Source organism: Tiliqua scincoides, chromosome 1 (genome assembly GCF_035046505.1).
Source record: "Tiliqua scincoides isolate rTilSci1 chromosome 1, rTilSci1.hap2, whole genome shotgun sequence".
Classification (NCBI taxonomy): domain Eukaryota; kingdom Metazoa; phylum Chordata; class Lepidosauria; order Squamata; family Scincidae; genus Tiliqua; species Tiliqua scincoides.
The window spans coordinates 54,006,185-54,026,064 of NC_089821.1; the positions used below are offsets into that span (position 1 = coordinate 54,006,185).

Consider the following 19,880-nt stretch of genomic DNA (forward strand, 5'->3'; position numbering starts at 1 on the left):
GTAAATAGGACTTACTCCTGGGTTAGTGTAGGTAGGATTGCAGCCTAGGATTGTTAAAAATGTTCCTGCTTGATGATTTCACTTCCAGTCATGACATCACTTCTAGTGGGTCCTGACAGATTCTCATTCTAAAAAGTGGGTCCTGGTGCTGAATGTGTGAGAACTACTGATCCACCCTATCAGTTTTGCAAGCCACCAAAAATTGGTTGAGATCCACTAGTGGGCCATGAACCCGCAGTTTGAGAACCACTGATCTAATGTTAAACAGCAGGTTAAAGAAACAGCTCTTGTTTAGAATGGATCAAGGCTACCTGTTGGCAAAGTGTTTGCACAAGAGAAGCAGTGGGAGGCCTCAGTGCCTCTAATGAACCACACCCTTCATTTCTAATATCACAGGTTATATACGGGTGGTCCACATCAGTGAAAACCTTGTGGTTTAGGCTTACAGTTCTCCAGGAAGTCTGTCTTGCATGTTCTCCTAGTAGCTGTTCCTGTAAACCAGGGCTTTTCAAACCGGGACATCGCGACGCCCCTGCCTGTGGGCCCTGGCCTGTTTCCCCTTAAGGGGTGGGGGCAGCCTGGAGGCAGAGAGGAAGCAGCGACGCTATCCCCAGGCTGAAAGTGAAAGTGGAGCAATCGTGTCCCGTCTCCACTAAAGTGGAAGTGGAGCACGATCGCTCCACTTTCACTTCTGAAGTGGAAGCAGAAGGTCACGCAAGGCTTCCTGCACCCCTGGGAGGCTGCAGGAGGCTTGGGTAAATGGATTCAAGCCCCTGCAGCCCCCCTGAGCTGCCTTCCCCCGCCCCCGCTGCCTCCCCCCACCCGCACAAGAACTTAGAGTGGCTCAAACTCTCCCTGACAGTTTGAAAACCACTGCTGTAAAGTTTTATAGGCTTGCATTTAGACTCTGAAAACGATTGAAAACTTCTCTTTTCCTACCTCAGGATTTTAAGATCACTTGAATACCGTATGGTTTAGAAAAATGGTCTGCTTTTGTTACAATATCTTTGAGATAATTTTTTAGTCTTTGTTTTTCAGAAGTGGGTGAGGCTATTAAGAAACTGTATCTTAGTGTTAGGTGCTTAAAAGTGTTAGGTGCTTAGTGTAAGGCTGCTTAAAACAACAGTAATAGAGGCCCAGCAGAGGTGTATACCACAAAGAAAGAAGGGCTCTACTAAATCCAGGAGGGAGCCCGCATGGCTAACCAGCCAAGTTAGAGAGGCTGTGAAGGGCAAGGAAGCTTCCTTCCGTAAATGGAAGTCTTGCCCTAATGAGGAGAATAAAAAGGAACATAAACAAATAATGAGGAGAATAAAAAGGAACATAACAGAGCCCTATACTGCTCTGGGCCAGGCTATCTTAGAGATCGCCTACTCCCGTACAATCCGGCTCGTCCTCTCAGGTCATCAGAGAAGGCCTTTTTACAAGTGCTGCCGCCTAAGGAGGTACATGGGGCGGCGGCAAGAAATAGGGCCTTCTCAGTAGCGGCACCAACGTTGTGGAACTCCCTTCCCCTTGACTTGAGAATGGCTCCCTCTCTGGAGACTTTTCGGCGAGGCCTGAAGACCTTGTTGTTTAATCAAGCCTTCTGACTTCATTGCCTTTTTAACATCTTTTATACATCTTTTAGTTGCTTTTACAGGCTTGATTCCTCTAAATACTGCTGTTTTATGCTCTTTTATTCTGACTCTTATCTGACTACTGTTTTTATGGGTTCTGCTAATGTGTTTTTTAATGTATTTTTATCTGTTTGTGAAATTATGTTTTAATCTGTTTTATATGTTGTTAGCCGCCCTGGTTCCCTTTAGGGAGAAGGGCGGGATAGAAATAAGTTTTTTTATTATTATTATTATTATTATTATTATTATTATTATTATTATTATTATTATTATTATTATTAACATAAACTGTGGCAAAAGAAATGTAAGAAGGTGATATGGGAGGCCACGAGAGAGTATGAGGAACGCATGGCCAGCAACATTAAGGGGAATAATAAAAGCTTCTTCAAATATGTTAGAAGCAGGAAACCCACCAGAGAAGCAGTTGGCCCTCTGGATGGTGAGAGAGGGAAAGGGGAGATAAAAGGAGACTTAGAGATGGCAGAGAAATTAAATGAGTTCTTTGCATCTGTCTTCACGGCAGAAGACCTCGGGCGATACCGCTGCCTGAACAGCCCCTCCTGACCAAGGAATTAAGTCAGATAGAGGTTGAAAGAGAAGATGTTTCAGACCTCATTGATAAATTAAAGATCAATAAGTCACCGGGCCCTGATGGAATCCACCCAAGAGTTATTAAGGAACTGAAGAATGAAATTGCTGATCTCTTGACTAAAATATGCAACTTGTCCCTCAAAATGGCCACGGTGCCAGAGGATTGGAGGATAACAAATGTCACGCTGATCTTTAAAAAGGGAAAGAGGGGGGATCCGGGAAACTATAGGCTGGTCAGCCTAACATCTCTACCGGGTAAGATGGTAGAATGCCTCATCAAAGATAGAATCTCAAAACACATAGATGAACAGGCCTTGCTGAGGGAGAGTCAGCATGGCTTCTGTAAGGGTAAGTCTTGCCTCACGAACCATATAGAATTCTTTGAAAAGGTCAACAGGCATGTGGATGTGGGAGAACCTATAGACATTATATATCTGGACTTTCAGAAGGCGTTCAACACGGTCCCTCACCAAAGGTTACTAAAAAAAACTCCACAGTCAGGGAATTAGAAGACAGGTCCTCTCATGGACTGAAAACTGGTTGAAGACCAGGAAAAAGAGAGTGGGTGTCAATGGGCAATTTTCACAATGGAGAGAGGTGAAAAGCGGTATGCCCCAAGGATCTGTCCTGGGACCGGTGCTTTTCAACCATAAATGACCTGGAGACAGGGTTGAGCAGTGAGGTGGCTAAGTTTGCAGACAACACCAAACTTTTCCAAGTGGTGAAGACCAGAAGTGATTGTGAGGAGCTCCAGAAGGATCTCTCCAGACTGGCAGAACAGGCAGCAAAATGGCAGATGTGCTTCAATGTCAGTAAGTGTAAAGTCATGCACATTGGGGCAAAAAATCAATACTTCACATATAGGCTGATGGGTTCTGAGCTGTCTGTGAAAGATCAGGAGAGAGATCTTGGGGTGGTGGTAGACAGGTCGATGAAAGTGTCAACCCAATGTGCAGCGGCAGTGAAGAAGGCCTATTCTATGCTTGCGATCATTAGAAAAGGTATTGAGGATAAAACAGCTAATATTATAATGCTTTTGTACAAATCGATGGTAAGGCCACACCTGGAGAAGTGCATCCAGTTCTGGTCGCCGCATCTCAAAAAAGACATAGTGGAAATGGAGGAGGTGCAAAAGAGAGCGACTAAGATGCTTACTGGGCTGCGGCACCTTCCTTATGGGGAAAGGCTACAGTGTTTGGGCCTCTTCACCCTAGAAAAGAGATGCCTGAGGGGGGACATGATTGAGACATACAAAATTATGCAGGGGAAGCATAAAGTGGATAGAGAGGTGCTCTTTACACTCTCACATAACACCAGAACCAGGGGACATCCACTAAAATTGAGCGTTGGGAGAGTTAGAATAGACAAAAGAAAATATTTCTTTATTCAGCATGTGGTTGGTGTGTGGAACTCCTTGCCGCAGGTTGTGGTGACGGCATCTGGCCTGGACGCCTTTAAAAGGGGATTGGACAAGTTTCTGGAGGAAAAATCCATTACTGGTTACAAGCCATGATGTGTATGTGCAACCTCCTGATTTTAGAAATGGGCTATGTCAGAAGGCCAGATGCAAGGGAGGGCACCAGAATGAGGTCTCTTGTTATCTGGTGTGCTCCCTGGGGCATTTGGTGGGCCACTGTGAGATACAAGAAGCTGGACTAGATGGGCCTATGGCATAAGAACATAAGAACAGCCCCACTGGATCAGGCCATTGGGGCTGATCCATCCAGTGGGGCTGTTCTTATGTTCTTGTTTGCTAGAAATTGTGTGTGACTCACATATAGGTTCCTTCTGTTTTGAGACTGTTAAGAGGTAAATTTTGAAATGGCTTTAGAAGCATTGAAATAAGAGTCATGCTGAAGCTGTAGTGTATATAGTGCCCAGGAGATCCATTTAACCTAAAGTTACGTGCTGATCCAAAAGATTTTGGATTAAAACTTTTCAGTGACATTTAGGATATAATCCAGTGAAAAAAGCGTTAGAAAATATTGCTTTGGCAGCACTGGGTAAAAATTGTTTCAGATGTGAATGCTGCTTCTTTTTAAGGTGTAAATCAATAATTGAGGGATGGTGTGACTTAAAAAAAAATCTGTCAAAGAAGTGTATTTGCATGTATGTGAACCATGAATCAGTCTTGTGATTCCCATTAAAATTAATTGGCATTGTGGACCATATGTTCTGTTTCAATGAAACTCATATTCACAGAAAGGGAGAGACATTCATTCAGTAATCATCTGTCCTTGTAAACACCATTGTACAAATATCTAGTAGTATGTACAGCATGAATGTGTATGATGGAACAAGGATGGCCCTGATCCCAGTATTTGTTTGGCAGTAGCTCCATTGGTTTCAATGAATATGGCTGTTGCGTGTAGGCCCAGGCTTTTAGCCCAGGTTGGAGGTAATAAATCTTTGTCTGAGCAGGCTGCCTGAGCCTGACAAAATAGGTCAGTCATGTACTTAAAGAAAGACCACTTGAACATCAGAACTGATTTTCACTCTAGACATAAAGCTAGATTGAGCAATATAGGAGGAAGGGAGAATTTTGTCTTTCAAAAAATGTCATACTGAAGCAAAAACATTCTTCACAAAGGCAGTACCTTCACTGATAGGCAACTGGCTATGATATACTGACTGAGGCATGAAGAAGACAAATAGATTTCAGTGGGCTTTACTCCCAAGCGTAGGGTTTGGAGCTGATTCCCACATGCATGGTCATCATGCAGCACTTGCAAATCAAGTGATAACCATCATGTGTGAATGGGTATTTCTTCGTCTTGCCTCAGGTATGATGCTTTTCAATGGACTCTGTTGCACATTTGGCTGCTAGTCATCCAGTGTACGGGTGCCCAAACCCCGGCCCAGGGGCCACTTGCAGCCCTCAGGGTCTCCCAATCTGGCCCATGGGGAGCCCCCAGTCTCCAACAAGCCTCTGGCCCTCCGAAGATTTACAGGAGCCCACACTGGCCCGACACGACTGCTCTCAGCATGAGGGTGACTTTTGACCTCTTGCGTGAGCTGTGGGATGAGGGCTCCCTCCACTGCTTGCTGTTTCATGTCTATGATGCAGCAATGGCAGTGAAGGAAAGGCCGGCCTTTGTCGGGGAAGGAGCAGCGTCTTATCTGTTTGCCGCCAGCGGAATAAAGCCTCAGATTCTCAGCCCACACAAAGAGTACTTCGGACACAAATTCTTCATTAGTTCAGTCTATATTTACAGTGGAGATAACAGCAGCATAATAACGAAACATAAAGACAGCACAATGTGCTACATACACGATAACAGCTTCCCTGCCTTCCCAGGGACATGATGGTTCTTGCAGACCTTTTAAAGCACTGTGCGGGAATTAGGAGGGTGGTGTCTCCTCCTCCTGATGCAAGCTCGACACCTGTTACAATTAGTGAGTTCACCTGATTCATGGTGACTCAGCATTTCACATAGCTTAGGCTTTACCTTATTCAGGCCAAATTTTCCCGGGTTGTTTTCTAACCCTACAGCCTTGCTTTGTGCAAGGCCTTTTATAGGCCTTGAGCTATTGCAAGACTATCATTCATTCATGCAAGTTCCATCTCTAATATATTCATTTATGTAAATTTATGTAAATCAAATTTGAAATGTGAATTAATTTTTTTTCCCGTCCCCCGACAGTGTCAGAGAGATGATGTGGCCCTCCTGCCAAAAAGTTTGGACATGCTTGATTTAGTGTAAAGAAAAAACTGGTGGACTTGCAGACCTTGGCAGAAAGGAGTAGCAGGCAAAAATGTGAAGTTCCAAAGTGAAAAACCTGGTGGCCTCTGTAGCTGATCTGAACAATTGTCAGGAGGTCTGTTGTGTGATAGTTCTTCAACATTCCCTTCTGCAGTATTGGGTTGAATGTTGGTTATGCTGCATGTTCATGTACTTATTCTGCTGTTCCTGTTTGGGGACACCAATGTTCCTGCTTTTGTTTCTCTTTGAGGCAAAAGCCTCATGTGATTGTTTTTGTTGCCATGTTTTAAACTCGTCAGTCTTTGCTGTTGTGTTTCAGGGAAAGACATGGAAGGAAACAGTCCACCTGTGTTGAAGGATGAGATTCCTCAGACTCCAAACTCTATTAAGGTAATGAGGCCTATAAGGACTCTCATTTTGTCCTGGCAGGGGTTGGGAATGTAGTCCTGTGACCTGATCTCTCATTCTTTGCATCCTGGCCAACAACAACAGAATGCTTAATTAGATTAGATTAGATTAAATTAAATTAAAATAACGTCACATCTGTTTCACCCTGACGTGGTTGAGAATGAACTCAACTAGGGCCAGCAAGTAAATTTGCCTTTGCCTGAGTACTTCAGAAGCTTTCATTTTAACCAGAACCTAAACACCAGGCCCCCGCGGGCTGGGACAGGGTTGTGAAGAAGCCAATGCACTGTACGCCATAACTTCAAAACTAACAGCTGAAGCACATTTTTCTAGGAGCTGCACCTACGGGCTGCAAACTGGTAACAAAAATGTCATGTTTAAAAAAGACTAGGCTTCTTTGTTAGTAAAACTGTCAGCTAATTATAACCTTGCTTACTGAATTATTTTGACTGTGATCCAGGCTTCAGTGGAGAGGTGTTCAAGTGCTCTTCAGTGAGCAGAACACTTTGTCTGTTATGTGCCATGGAGAACACTCATGAGCCCATGGAGTGTAATCCTTTTACTCCATGACGGAGGCAGAGACAAGGATGAATGTGAGCAAAGGCTGTTTCATGAATTTCATTGTTAAAAAAAATTGTATCCTCTCTTTATCATTTTAAAAATGTCAAGGTTGCTAATAATGTTTAAATGAATAAATATTGAATATGAAATACACAAAATATTTTACAATGTTCTACAAAACAAAAAATGGTAGAAAGAGTAATATAAAAATGCAGCAGCATCAAAAATTCTAATCTCTAAACCCCTAGGCTAGTGGTTCTCAAACTGGTGGGTCACGACTCACCAGTTCATGTAATGCTTCCCTTGTCCATTTAAGGGGTGGGGGAAGGGGGGAGGCAGCAAATTACCCCCAGGATCACATTGTTGGGAGGGTGCTTTTACTTACTGTAGACTTGGCCAATCAGCCAGAGGTGTGGGGAGCCCTGAGGCTTGGAATGTTCAAAAATAGCAAGTACAAACCACTTCCGGTGGTGATGTTAAATAAGAGCAGAGATGGAGAGTGAGATATGGCTGTGGAGAGCTTCAAAGGTAAGGGCAAAAAGTATGTAATCCTGTTTTTCTTCATCGTGGATATTGCAATAATAACAAGTCATGAACTGGGAGCATTGAAGATCTGTCTGCAGAATGGTAAACTTCCACAGCAGCAGATTTGAGCTTCATGTCATCTTTCTAGGAACTGGTTTTTTCCCCTCTCTCCATTGGTGGAGGGGAAATCCTGCTGGTTAACATCAAGTATGAAGTGGGCACCTGTCCATCTGGGAAGGCACTCTAACCACAAACACAATTCACACCTGCTACAAACAGCAGCCTGGCTTAGACTTTTCCGTTGTCTCTGGTCTTTCCAAGCAAGCCTTTCTTATGCCTGGACTTCAGTGGAAAAACACACGCTACATATTTATCTGTTTTGTTCTTTTTTGTAATATTTCTAGCTGTGACAAAAAATACTGGTCACTAGCACTTGGTCCTTCACTACCTCTTGGAAGGAACACCCTTAAATGTTGCAAGATAAATTCATCTGAGAGAAAGAGAAATACTAGCTGAGTAACTAGAATATATCTGTCAGTCCTGCTATTGTCCCTCCTTTCATAGTGAGTCTGGGGACCTGGATGCAGATGGCAATAGGACTTGCAGCATAATATGAATGTCCATGCCTTTCAGCTTTCATGAGTTGCCTTCTAATAGGCCCCAATCCTTGTTATGTACAAGGTTGTTCTTATTAAGAATATTTATATATCGCTTATCAACAAAAGTAATATATTGGTTGCTTGCAGCATCCAAAGAAGGCAGAACCAGATACAGTTGGCAGGAAGTTCATGCTCTGATAGTGTCCAGGCAGGTGTGATTACAGGAACAAAATGGTCAGGGTCCAGGCATTCTAGGGACTTTTGTTATTGCCAAAGCATGAATTTCCTTTGATATCCCAGCACAAATGTGTATGCACATATAGTTGTGATGAGAGGAAAACCCAAATGCTTCATCCAAAAATAAACGCTATCACATTGCCACCTTCTCCTTTTGGAACAAAGTGAGCATTGTACTTCTGTAGTTGATGGCCTCAGAATACAGGTATCACTCTAGAGGCCAGTGTAGATGAACTGTAAGTAATCTGAATGCCACGATGAAGAGCTTTACTCCACCAGATCCTGAGCCCCTGTATCAGGTCGTTCACCCAACTTGGTGGCTCTTAATTCTATGCCGACCCTCGCGTCGCAGTACAATCGAGTAGCCCCATTGTGGGGCTACTTGCTTTACCTGGGGGAAGGGGATAAAAGTCCCCTTCTCCCAAGGAGGCAGCAGCAGCTGCCTGGGGTGCGCTGGATGCAGCAGCAGCCATTTTCGGCACTGCTGCAGCCCCGTGCACTGGGCAGCTCAGGATTGGGCTGCCAGTCAGGAATGCCAGCACCAAATGCAGTACCTTTAGAATGGCGCAGATAGTGTGAGAATGGCTGTCATGGATAGCTTCAGAGAGCTCCTAAATGGCCCCAGTGGCGTCAGGATGGCTGTGGAGAAGTCCTGAATGCAGCGAAGACCTTTGGAGTAGTGTGGATTGTGCTGAAAATGGCCTTGCAAATAGCTTCAGGAGGCTTGCAGAGAGTTCTAAATGGCCCCAATAGTGTCAGGATGGCTGTGGAGCGGTTGTAATGCTGCTGATTGCAGGGAATACTTTAGAATGGCAGGAGTAGGGCTGAAAATGGCTGCCAGTGGATGCAGCAAGCAGCTGTGGATAGCTGAGAACAGTCAGCGGATAAGACAAGGTGGCCCTCCTGCTCCTCACAGATGAGTGAATCCGCAGGCAGGAAGGATCGACTGTACTTGCCTTGCTCCTTCCTGCACAATTTCTTGACAAAATAGGAAGTGCAGGTGATGCTGGGAACCCTCAGCATGTCCCAGACTTTGTTTCATTTAAAGAGATTGCCAAGAAGGAGCCAGGTAAGTGGCTGCTTCCCCTCCACCTCATCTAGCTCTTTCCTCGCACAATCCCTTTAAACTTAAAGGGACTGTGCAAGGAAGGAACAAGATGAGGGAGTAGGGAACTAGGTTGCTTGACTTACAAGGGGACCATGATCCTTGTTAATCATAATTTGTGAAAGTGCACATGTAATGTGAAAACTTGGTTAATGCTGGGAGAAGGAATGGGGGAAATTTTTTATCTGACTGCTGTTTTTATTATATGTGTTAATGTTTTTATTTGTTTTAAATTATGTTTTTAATCTGTTTTAACCTGTTGTAAGCCGCCTTGAATCCCTTCGGAGAGAAAGGCGGGGTAAAAATAAAGTTGTTGTTGTTGTTGTTGTTAACTCTCCCCAATTCCTTTCTTTTTAGAGTGAATTCAAGTTTTGCAATGGGTCTGATAAAGAGTGTGTCTCTCCTACTGGCAAAAACAACAAGAAAGAAACTTTGAAAGTAAGTATAGTTTGGCTGTGTGGTACAGAAGATTCACCCTGGTTGACACGGAACTATTGCCGTGAGAGAGTTGGAAGAATTTGCCCTTGTCCATGCCTCTCTCCTTTTTCAGCAGGACCAGACATTTTCACTGTTCTTCTCTTATCATGGAGTGAATTGTGTGCTAAATAAAAATAGTGGCTTCACTAAGCAAATGATAGGTTTTTTGCTGCATTTTCCTTAAGACTTTTTCCTTTAATATAATAACTTACTGTAAATCTTTTTTTGGGGGAGAGGGGGTGTTTTGCAGTGATCATCACATTACTAACATCACATTTGGACATTATTCACTAACATATTTATAGGCTGCCATTCCACCCATTTAAGGCTGCCACCTACCCACCAAAGCAGATTTCAATCCCCCAAAACAGTAAAATGCGTTTTAGAAAACGGATGCAGAGGGACAAACACAAACCAAGAAAAGATGAAAGCTAAAAGTCTTCACACCTACTTAAAAGCAGACAGAGTGGGGAAGATGTTTTCATAATTGGGGAGGAATACCACTGAAAAGACCCTGTCATGTTCCTACCAGCTGCAGATGGTGGGACATGGAGTGGATGACAAATGCAGTGTGTGGAGAGGTTCATATAGGGAAATGTAGTTTTTCGTTACATTTTCTGGGGCAGCACATTGCAGCTGACAAAATTATGGGAATATATTTATTTGTGGATTTTAAAATGTATAAACTGCTGTTCTGCTTTTTTTTAAAGAACAGCAACAAAAAAAACCCCATCACCCAGGATGGTTTACAGTGGCAAAATAATAGGAAATATAAAAACGGACAGCATTACATAATTATAAATGGGTCACTGAACTGAACAGGTTGTCAGACCCTGGCCAAAACCTCTCCAGTCAGCAGCAGCCCTCATTCGAGGCTTTAGGAGAGTTCTTGAAGGAACCAATTCTATATGCTGGGTATAACTGCAGAGAACATCTTCTCTGCGGTTGTGCCCAGGACATGCAACTGAGATGTGACTGGTGAGGACTTGGGACACCAGTCACATTTCGGTCAATGATGGGACCTGGAGTAATGATGGGATCTCCACAGGGTGCAGGCAGACTCTGGCAGAATAAGGTGATTTTTTTCTTCAGAGCCCAACACTTTTCTTCTTGAGCCCAATACTCAACATCATGGGAAACTTTTCTTCCTGGGGAAAGCATTTGCCTCTTCAAACTATGTTTCACTCTATAGAGAACAGGGGGCCAGAACTATAGAGCATGTCCGTAGCAGGTCTTGCCAACAGACCCTTAGAAAATGAGTAACTGTAGACAGTGTCCATGGCTACATTCAGGTTTAAGTCAATAACAATTGTTCCAGAAAATAAAGAAACGGATATTACAGCTGCTGTTGTATTAGATGCTGCATTAGCTGTCCATGAGTTCTGTGACATCTGTTGTGTTTTTTTTCTCAGTGAACTGTATGGTTTTGTCTTATCAAGCATTTTTCTCTCCCTCTTTTTACCAGTGCAGTAGAAAGAGAAAACTGTATTTGTGACTACTATTTTATTTCTGTGGTATAACAGGTGCAGAAAAAAAATTACAGGCAGGAGAAGAAAAGAGCCACCAAACAACTCTTCAGTGCTTTGAAAGATCCCAGTGTGGTCATTATGGCAGATTGGTTGAAGGTAATTTTCTGCAAGCCATCATTTTAAGAGTACAGGGATGAGGACACGGAGCAGCTTTTAGGGTTGTACATTCATAATCCATTGGCTACCTTCTTGAAAATAGAACTGTTTGAAAAACATAAACTGAAGCAATACACCTTTTGATCTGAGACTTGCGTGTGGCAAAGCAGATGATAAAATTTGGACTAAGGGAAATTGTGAAAGATGGATAGCACAGTAGCTGACCAAAAGACCTTTTCATTTTGGAATACTTTGCAACATGGGCTAGAGTGCCACTTTTAAATGATTAAAAAGCCAGTTAATGGTCTGAAAGCCACTCAATGTGAATTGTGACACACACAGGAATTATTTATGTTGCAAAGTTAGAAATTTATTCTATTTTTAGGGTAAAGTTCAGAAGATGATTTATACCATCCAATTGATGGTGCTTCTATCCTTGCAGATCTGCTGAATTTGGGGCAAGGATTTGCTACCTGAGATCCTTTCACTTGGCGATACTAGGGATTGACAAATGGCCTCACATATACATAATGTATACACATGTTTATGGCTGAACCTTTGGACTTTGACAATGACTTCCCAGGAATGGAAGCATCATTCAGTATTTTGCACAGGCAAATCAATATGTAAATACAGACAAAGACTTGGGTTTTGATTCAGATCTATTATTAGCAGCCAGTACTGATGTCCCTGTTGATGTTGTATGGGAGACAGAGAACTGGCGAACTTATCCCTATGAGTCCGCAACTAATGTATAAAAAGGTAAAACACTTTTTTGTTTCTGGTACCTTCTGGAACCTTTCTGGGAAGGTACCTAAACATTAACTAGGCTGCTGCACAAAAAAAGCAGATGGAATAGGTATTGTTCAAGACCCTCCAAGAGATATGTGAGTTAAAGTACTTCTGTGTGTACTTTTTGTCTTTTTGATATATGAGGCTTCCCTAGGGGAGTTGTTTTTTGTTTTTTTTAATGCAACACTGACTCGGCCTAGAAGCAGCATTTGGGTCATATGGCAAGGGGAAAATTGTGGTTTCCCCTTAATGAGCTATTTGGAGAACCAGTCCTCCTCTTCTCGGACAATTCCACTGGGAGTTTGGCTTCAGTCCCTAGTTACTTCATGTGGAATAGCACAGGAAGATGCTTGGGAAAGAGTTTGCTTTCCGAATAAAGGCATCACAGTCTTGGCTGTGTTCGCAAGGTTGGTTTTTAAACATGTTTCAGTGGATAGGAATAGTTTGCTCTAGTGAATGCTCTTCATTCATATTCCTCAGATTCGTGGGACTCTGAAAAGCTGGACCAAGTTGTGGTGTGTGCTGAAACCGGGAGTGCTGCTGATCTACAAAACACCAAAGACCGGGCAGTGGGTGGGCACGATTTTGCTTCATTCTTGTGAGCTGATTGAGAGACCGTCCAAAAAAGATGGCTTCTGTTTCAAACTTTTTCATCCTCTGGATCAATCGATATGGGCTGTGAAGGTAAGTGCAATGCTGAACTTGACAGCAGGGTTTTGGGAGAGAGAAAGCAGATGGAGTGGAAAGTGATAGCGGCTCATTTGGTGGAGACCGTAGCCCTGATTATGCACGGTAATATCTGTGCCCCAGATTGTGTGGAGTGGCCTCCATGACTAGAACACGCTAGTGCTGCCAGGGACCTGTACACTTAGCCCCACTCTGTCTGTGCATTCAGCACTTATAATGATAATATTGAACCTGTAGGGATGGCGGCTAAGCATGGGTACATCATTGGCAGGGGTGGTGCTAGCATGGCACAATCCCAAGGACCCTCAATGCAGTCTTGTACGCAGATATTATAATGTCTGAACAGTATTTGTACATGGGTTATAGTACTACAGTTTCCTACTCTAACCTTGGAGGATAGTGGTGCATTTGAAATTCTTCTCACCAGGTTTTTTCTTGTGAGGAATAGCTCCTTTCTTGATATCTCACGTAGTCGTAATTCGGGGCCTGTGGTACTCAGCCTTCTCTCTCGGAGGAGGCTTACCTTAAGTGCTGAGAACCAAGGATACTGGGCACTAAAATATTCTTATGGAAACAAGCTGTTGATGTTAAGGATTTAATTTCTAAAGCTTGGAAAAGGTGCCAGCTTTGTTGAGGCTCTGGGGTGTCATCTGTTCTTAAATACCCTAGATGTGTCTTACAGTTTCTCACTGACTTTGTTCTCCAAGTGTAAAATGACACTTCCTTCCACCCTGCACTTATCCTGTTTTAATTAGGTTGCATCCTCTATAGCAGCCATTTTCAACCTTTTTCAGCTCAAGGCACTAAAATTGTCAAGGCACACTCCCAGTTTTTTACTTACTTTAAATTACTACATTACAATTAATTTTTAATTAATATGATTAATACAATTAAATCATTACATAACAAAGGGTACAAGCCTAACCAGGTCTACTCAGAAGTAAGTCCTATTTTGTTCATTGGGGCTTACTCTCAGGAGAGTGTGGTTAGGATTGCAGCAAAGACGGGGGGAATGTGCCTGTGGGACTTAGTTTTGAGAAGACATGCTTAGGATTAGGCTTTTGGTTGCACTCTTTTTCCTTCAAATACAGGAGCAGGCAATTGGCACTTCTCTCTCCTCCTCTCCCCCACCCCCTCCCACAGGCACATTCCCCCATCTCATAATTGCAGTTAGCACCTCTCCTACTGTCCCTCCGCTCACTTGTCTGCACCTTCCAAAGGTCCAGAATCACTTGCCTCACATTCTCCACCCCATTGCCTGCTCCTGTATTTCAGAAAAAAGTGTGACCAAAAGCCCAATCCTAGGCATGTCTACTCAGAAGTAAGTCCCATTATAGTCAATGGGGCTTACTCCCAGGAAAGTGTGGATAGGATTGTGGCCCAGCTCCCTTCCTCTGAAAGGCAAAGGCAAGGCAGGGAGGGTCGCTGAAGGAGCTTCAGGCAACTGTGGCAAGGAAAAGGGACTTTCATGGACCCTCAGCCAGCCCATTCTTCAGCTGGTGGCCTCAGCAGACTCAATGGCTTTGTACCTGCTTGCCTATCCCTGGCTCCCTAGTTCTCACTCACTCCGTCCAGACCTCCTCCAGGCTCGCTGCCCAATCAGCATGCAGGGCAAACAATGGACTTGATACCCAATCCTAGGCGTGTCTACTCAGACCATAATAGCTACTCAGACTACCATAATAGTCTACAGGGCTTACTCCCAGGTAAACGAGGATTGCAACCTTCCTCTTGCTCAGCCAAGGCTGCTCCTTTTTTGCCTGTCTCGAGAAGCGGCTTCCTCTGGTCCCGCGGCACACCTGAGGTTGCCTTTGTGCCGCAGCACAGCGGTTGAAAAACGCTGCTCTATAGGAAAAACCTGAGCTATATTGTAATTAATGTGCCTGTAGCACAATAAGACCATTAACTTTATGGGTGCCTCTAGGCACAATAGAGATATTATTGCCTGAAGAGCCTGCAATTTCCTTTTGCAAGTAATCCTACTAACACTGTCAAGAAGTGTCCCTGGGACAAAAGTAAACAGCATTTTCCATCAGCAGTGCTACTTCCTGACAGGCTTGGAGATGAACATCTGTCTTGGTGCTCTGGAGGAGCAGCGCTTCCCCACTCCTGAATCTGTTTCACTGCTAAAAGTAGCAAGCTGGCAGAGTGACTGACAGCAGAGATGCTGTGAGAAGCATTCTCAGTCTAAATAATGCAGTGCTGATCATTCTGTCACCAGAGACTGTACAACGTTGGAGGCATATTTATGCCAGTCGAGCGGATCTCACTTTTCTCACTGGTTTTCAAAAAGTCTGTCAAAAATAGAACAGCAGAATTCCAGATCAATTGCTAATAGCCGCATTTACCCAAAACTGTCCTTTATTTCTAAAGGTGTCCAGAAAGGAGATTCATCTACAGGTTGAGCCTCATTATTCGCATGGGTTCCAAGCAGTCACTTGGATGGCAAAAAATGCACTATAGCAAGTCCATTTAAAAAACAAAGTTTCTTTGCTCCAGTGATTTAAAAACTGAGCTTTGTGATGTTAGAAGAGTCATTAAGAAGACAACCCATAAATCAGTCCTCCTCTGTGCTTAGAAAGGCGCTTCACTCAGCCCCTCCCTTCACCAATGCAAAGGGATCACCTTTCTTTCACCTTGCTCAGGGGGAAGGGAGGGGCCCACTGGAGAGAGAAGGGTTGATGGTAAGCCAGCTGCTCTCTCTCTCTGTCATTAAGGAGGCTATTGTTAAAGGACTGTTCAGTTTTTTAAACCAGGGGTGTCCAAAGTTTTGGGCAGGAGAGCCACATCATCTCTCTGACACTGTGTCGGGGGCTGGGGGGAAAAAAGAATTAATTTACATTTAAAATTTGAATAAATAAGTTTACATAAATGAATATATTAATGATGAACTTATATGAATGAATGAAGGTCTTGCAATAGCTCAAGGCCTTTAAAAGGCCTTGCACAAAGCAAGGCTGGCCTTTCCTTTGCTGCCGCTACAGAATCACAGACGTGAAACTGCAAGCAGTGAAGGGAGCCCTCATCCCACAGCTCACACGAGAGGTCAAACAGTTGCCCTCACGCTGAGAGCAGTTGCGTTGGGCCAGTGTGGGCTACAACAAATCTCCAGAGGGCCAGAGGCTCATTGGAGACTGGGGGCTCCCTGAGGGCCACATTGAGAGGCCTCAAGGGCCACAAGTGGCCCCAGGGCCGGGGTTTGGGCACCCCTGTTTTAAACTGATTTTAAAGGGGTGCAATTTTCCTCTTCTCCAGGGATCAGCACATTCCTTCTCATTTGCAGGGTCCATTTGTGTTGAGTCAAATTTGTGTATAAATAGGTTGGACCTGCATACACTTCCACTCTTAAAAATTATGTTTTTGTAACAACGTTACCTTGACAACATGTCAAACAGGTCTGACACTGCCATATTTTGGAAGCAAAAATAACATTCAGGGACAGCAAAACAATAGTTTATTAGGATCAGCTGAAAATTGCACAATGTGCAAACTTTCAGGTTCCCCAGATCTCTTCTTCAGACTGGATGAGACACACAGAGACACAGATGGGGAAGAGAAAAAGATGTTTCTGAGCATGATGGAAGCTGTCATCTGTGGTTCATTGAGGTCCAACATGGCAATCAGTGCTTTTTGTCTGCAGGGCAAAGATATGTAATCTTTTGGGCCAGATCAACTCATGATTGTTGTTGTTGTTGTTGTTTTAAACACTGAAATGCTATTAAGTGGGAGACGGAGGTTTATAGAGAGTGCCTACTTAAAGCTATGGTATGTTCAAAAAAGTATCTTCTTGACTGGAAACCGAGAGTGAATAGGGGCATGGGAGGACTGGTACCATCTCTGTGAGTAACTGTTTGAATTGTGAAGGTTCAGCACTGGGACTCTCTCTTGGCCAGTAGGGACATTATTATGGGCACTACTTGTCAGCTCTGATGCAGATATTTCAAAGGAAAGCAATCTGGGTCATTTTTATTTTGGTATGCTCTTGAAGAGTAGCAACCCATCCTGTCCCTTTTTACTCAAAAAGTTTACTTTTGAGTGAGGTTCAGTGAGTTCAGTGAGGTTTACTTTGCTTCTAATACATTTGCTTATAATTCCTGCTTAGGAATCTCCTGACAACAGCACAGATGACAGTAGAAGGAATTTACTTTGTTGCCTTACAGAAACCAGGCTGCCTAACAGGATATTTTGGGTTTCTTCTCTGTTTAATGAAAGAAGCTGTTCAAAAAGATTTTTTTGTATACCGTCTCATGGTAACGCTGGGAAAAATGCAGGTATCTCTGAATAGCCTGACAGATGGCAAAATGTGGAATATCAAAATGGTTTGGGGCTGCTTCACTTCATGACGTTTTTAAAAGATGACTGAATAGCTCACCAGAAATGCTTCTTCACTTATATAATAAGAATTTATTTATTGTTAGCCTAAATAACTGCTTCTTGTTCCAGTTGGTGACAGTTGGCTTCTCTGGCGCATATCCCAAGTACATGTAATGCTTGTAAGTGCCAAGGCCATTGAAGCTGACGATCCTAAATATTTCATGTTTTGAAAGAAACCTGCTTTCCGAGTTTTATCTTGAGTGAAGTTTTGTTCAGCGCTTTCATCATTCTCTTGGAAGCTGTTCGGTACTATAATATGTTCTAACAGCCAGACTTGCAGCACTCTGATTGTGTTAGGTCAGTGTGTTGCTCAGAGTCCTAGTGACTGTCTCTTGGTGGTCTTTGTGTCTCAGTGGTGGGTAGGTGGGAAGAGATCAGGCAACGTTTTCCTCAGCACCTCAGCTGTGGGAAAGCTACACTTTCCCAGAAAGCAATCTCCTGCTCTGTTTGGGGAGAGGGACATATTTCCACTGTTGTTGTGGGTGTTGTATGGGTTGAGGTTGCATGAAGGCCATGGGTGCATCTCTGGTGACTAATAACACATTCCCATGATCTCCTATTCTGGCATCAGGACTACTCATACTGATATGATTATGAACAGGTAATCATTCTGCTACCTTGGATGAGGCTAATATTGTGTTGTACCACTAACAGTGGGTTTCCTCAGTCTCTGAAAAGGTCCTTAATATTGCTTCAAGTTTCTTGCTCATTTTCATTAGGATTTTCCCCAATCACTTAAGGATTTTCCCCATACACTTAGTGTATGTTTATGCATCAGAGTGATTTTTATAGGCAGCTTATTACTTTAAAGTAGGTTTATCCACTGAACACAAAGGGAGGAGTCAGGATATGTGCACATCTTTTATCATGTGAATCCAGTTGGATGGGTAACGATAATCCAAAGTGGCCAAAGTCAGGAACGTGATGCTGACAGATGGTGACTTGCCTTGCCTAATATGCTTCATGGTTTTGAACCCATGTCTTGCAATCCAGTACTATAACTGTTGTGCCACACTGGTACAATCATCTTGGCACAATGGAATTGAAATCTAGATTTTTTTTTTTACAGTTCAGGAATGGAATAGCAAAGAGGAGAAAAATAAAGAGAACGCAGTAGACCATGTTGATGTGGAGATGATCTGACAGCACAGACTGCTGAAGCAACACATTTTCTGACTCATTTCTTAATGGCTAGGAGTCTCTGTGCTCCAGCAGGGAATGGGGACATTATTTACTTGCCCTCCCTGAAGGAGGCCAGACAAACATGTCTTTTCTCTCACACAAGATGGGCTTGTGAAAGAAACCAAAGCTACTATCTCTGTGGAGACATAATAGACAAAATGAGCAAAGCGAGGCATCTCATCGCTCAGCTTAGTAGCTCTCAATAATATCATTGACATTAATATGATCTGGCAGCGTTCCTTGTGGCTTTTTCCCTTTTCACTAGTTTCCATCTGAAAGCAGAGCTTTGACAAACACTCAATGAATTCTTGATACAAATGATGCTTTTCTTGTTGTTTCATAAACTGGGACTAAGCCATTTGTGTAAATAAAAAAAAGTTGGATGCATGGCACTAACATTAAAAACGTAAAGTGAACTAATATTTTTAATTGGTTTTCTATAGGCAGCAGTTTAAAATAAATCTGTTTGTCAAATACAAATACTGTATTTGTAGTGTGTTGTAGCTGCTATAGTGTGTAAGATGGAGTCCCCAGCTCGGTCTTGTCTCTGCCATGAACTCATGGGGAGGCATTAGAGTAAGTCTTGGCTTCAGTCCTCCATCTGCAATACTGGCATAATAATGCTGACCTACCTTTCAGGATTGTGATAAGGATTACTGAGATAATATATGTGAAGCTCTTTGGACACTGTAAAATGCAGTGTGTTTGGTATTGCAGTGAACCTTGGTTTAACACACCTCAACAGACTATTTCCAAGGTCCCAGAGGTCCCTTAAACCCTATCTTATGGAGTTCCCTAAGCAATGCCAAAGAAGCTCTGTAAGATGCTTAAAGGTCAGAGAGTGTGGGAAGCAGGCCTACCATTTTCCCTAGAGCAGGGTGCTCTAGAAGCAGAGTTGTTTCCTGAGGAACTCTGCATTCCTAGAATAATTTCAGGCATGGAGAAACATCTCCATTCCTATACCCCTGCTAACTGGTAAGAGGCACTTTTTCAAGTGGGTGCTCCTCTTTTATTCAGCAGGGGGAGAGTAACTGGCCCACCTCCCCCCATCAGTGTCTTTTCTAGTGGCTGTCTGCTGGTGTTCTTTTGGATATTTTTAGATTGTGAGCCCTTTTGGGACAGGGAGCCATTTAGTTATTTGATTTTTCTTTCTGTAAACCGCTTTGGGAACTTTTTGTTGAAAAGCGGTATATAAATACTGTTGTTATTATTATTTATTTATTATAGCACCCTGCTCAACTCTAGAGAGTAGGTAAGCCTGACCTTCCCCCCAGCCCTCTCCCAACCATTACCCACCTTAGGTAATCTTACCCATCTCAGTTGATGCTGCTGTTCCTCTCTCCACCAAGATATTCCTAGAGTTCCTTGGTGGGTAGCAGAGCAACAGGGCCAGC

At 43.3% G+C, this 19,880-nt stretch overlaps 1 protein-coding gene across 1 annotated transcript in view; it reads left to right on the plus strand.

The window, feature by feature from the left end:
• OSBPL5 (oxysterol binding protein like 5) overlaps nt 1–19,880 on the plus strand; it is a 161,758-nt gene that overhangs the window by 103,763 nt on the left and 38,115 nt on the right. The window contains exons 3-6 of the mRNA XM_066626068.1: nt 6,234–6,304; nt 9,707–9,787; nt 11,350–11,451; nt 12,724–12,927. Coding sequence (XP_066482165.1) covers nt 6,234–6,304; nt 9,707–9,787; nt 11,350–11,451; nt 12,724–12,927 — 458 coding nt within the window. The remainder of the gene's footprint in view (nt 1–6,233; nt 6,305–9,706; nt 9,788–11,349; nt 11,452–12,723; nt 12,928–19,880) is intronic.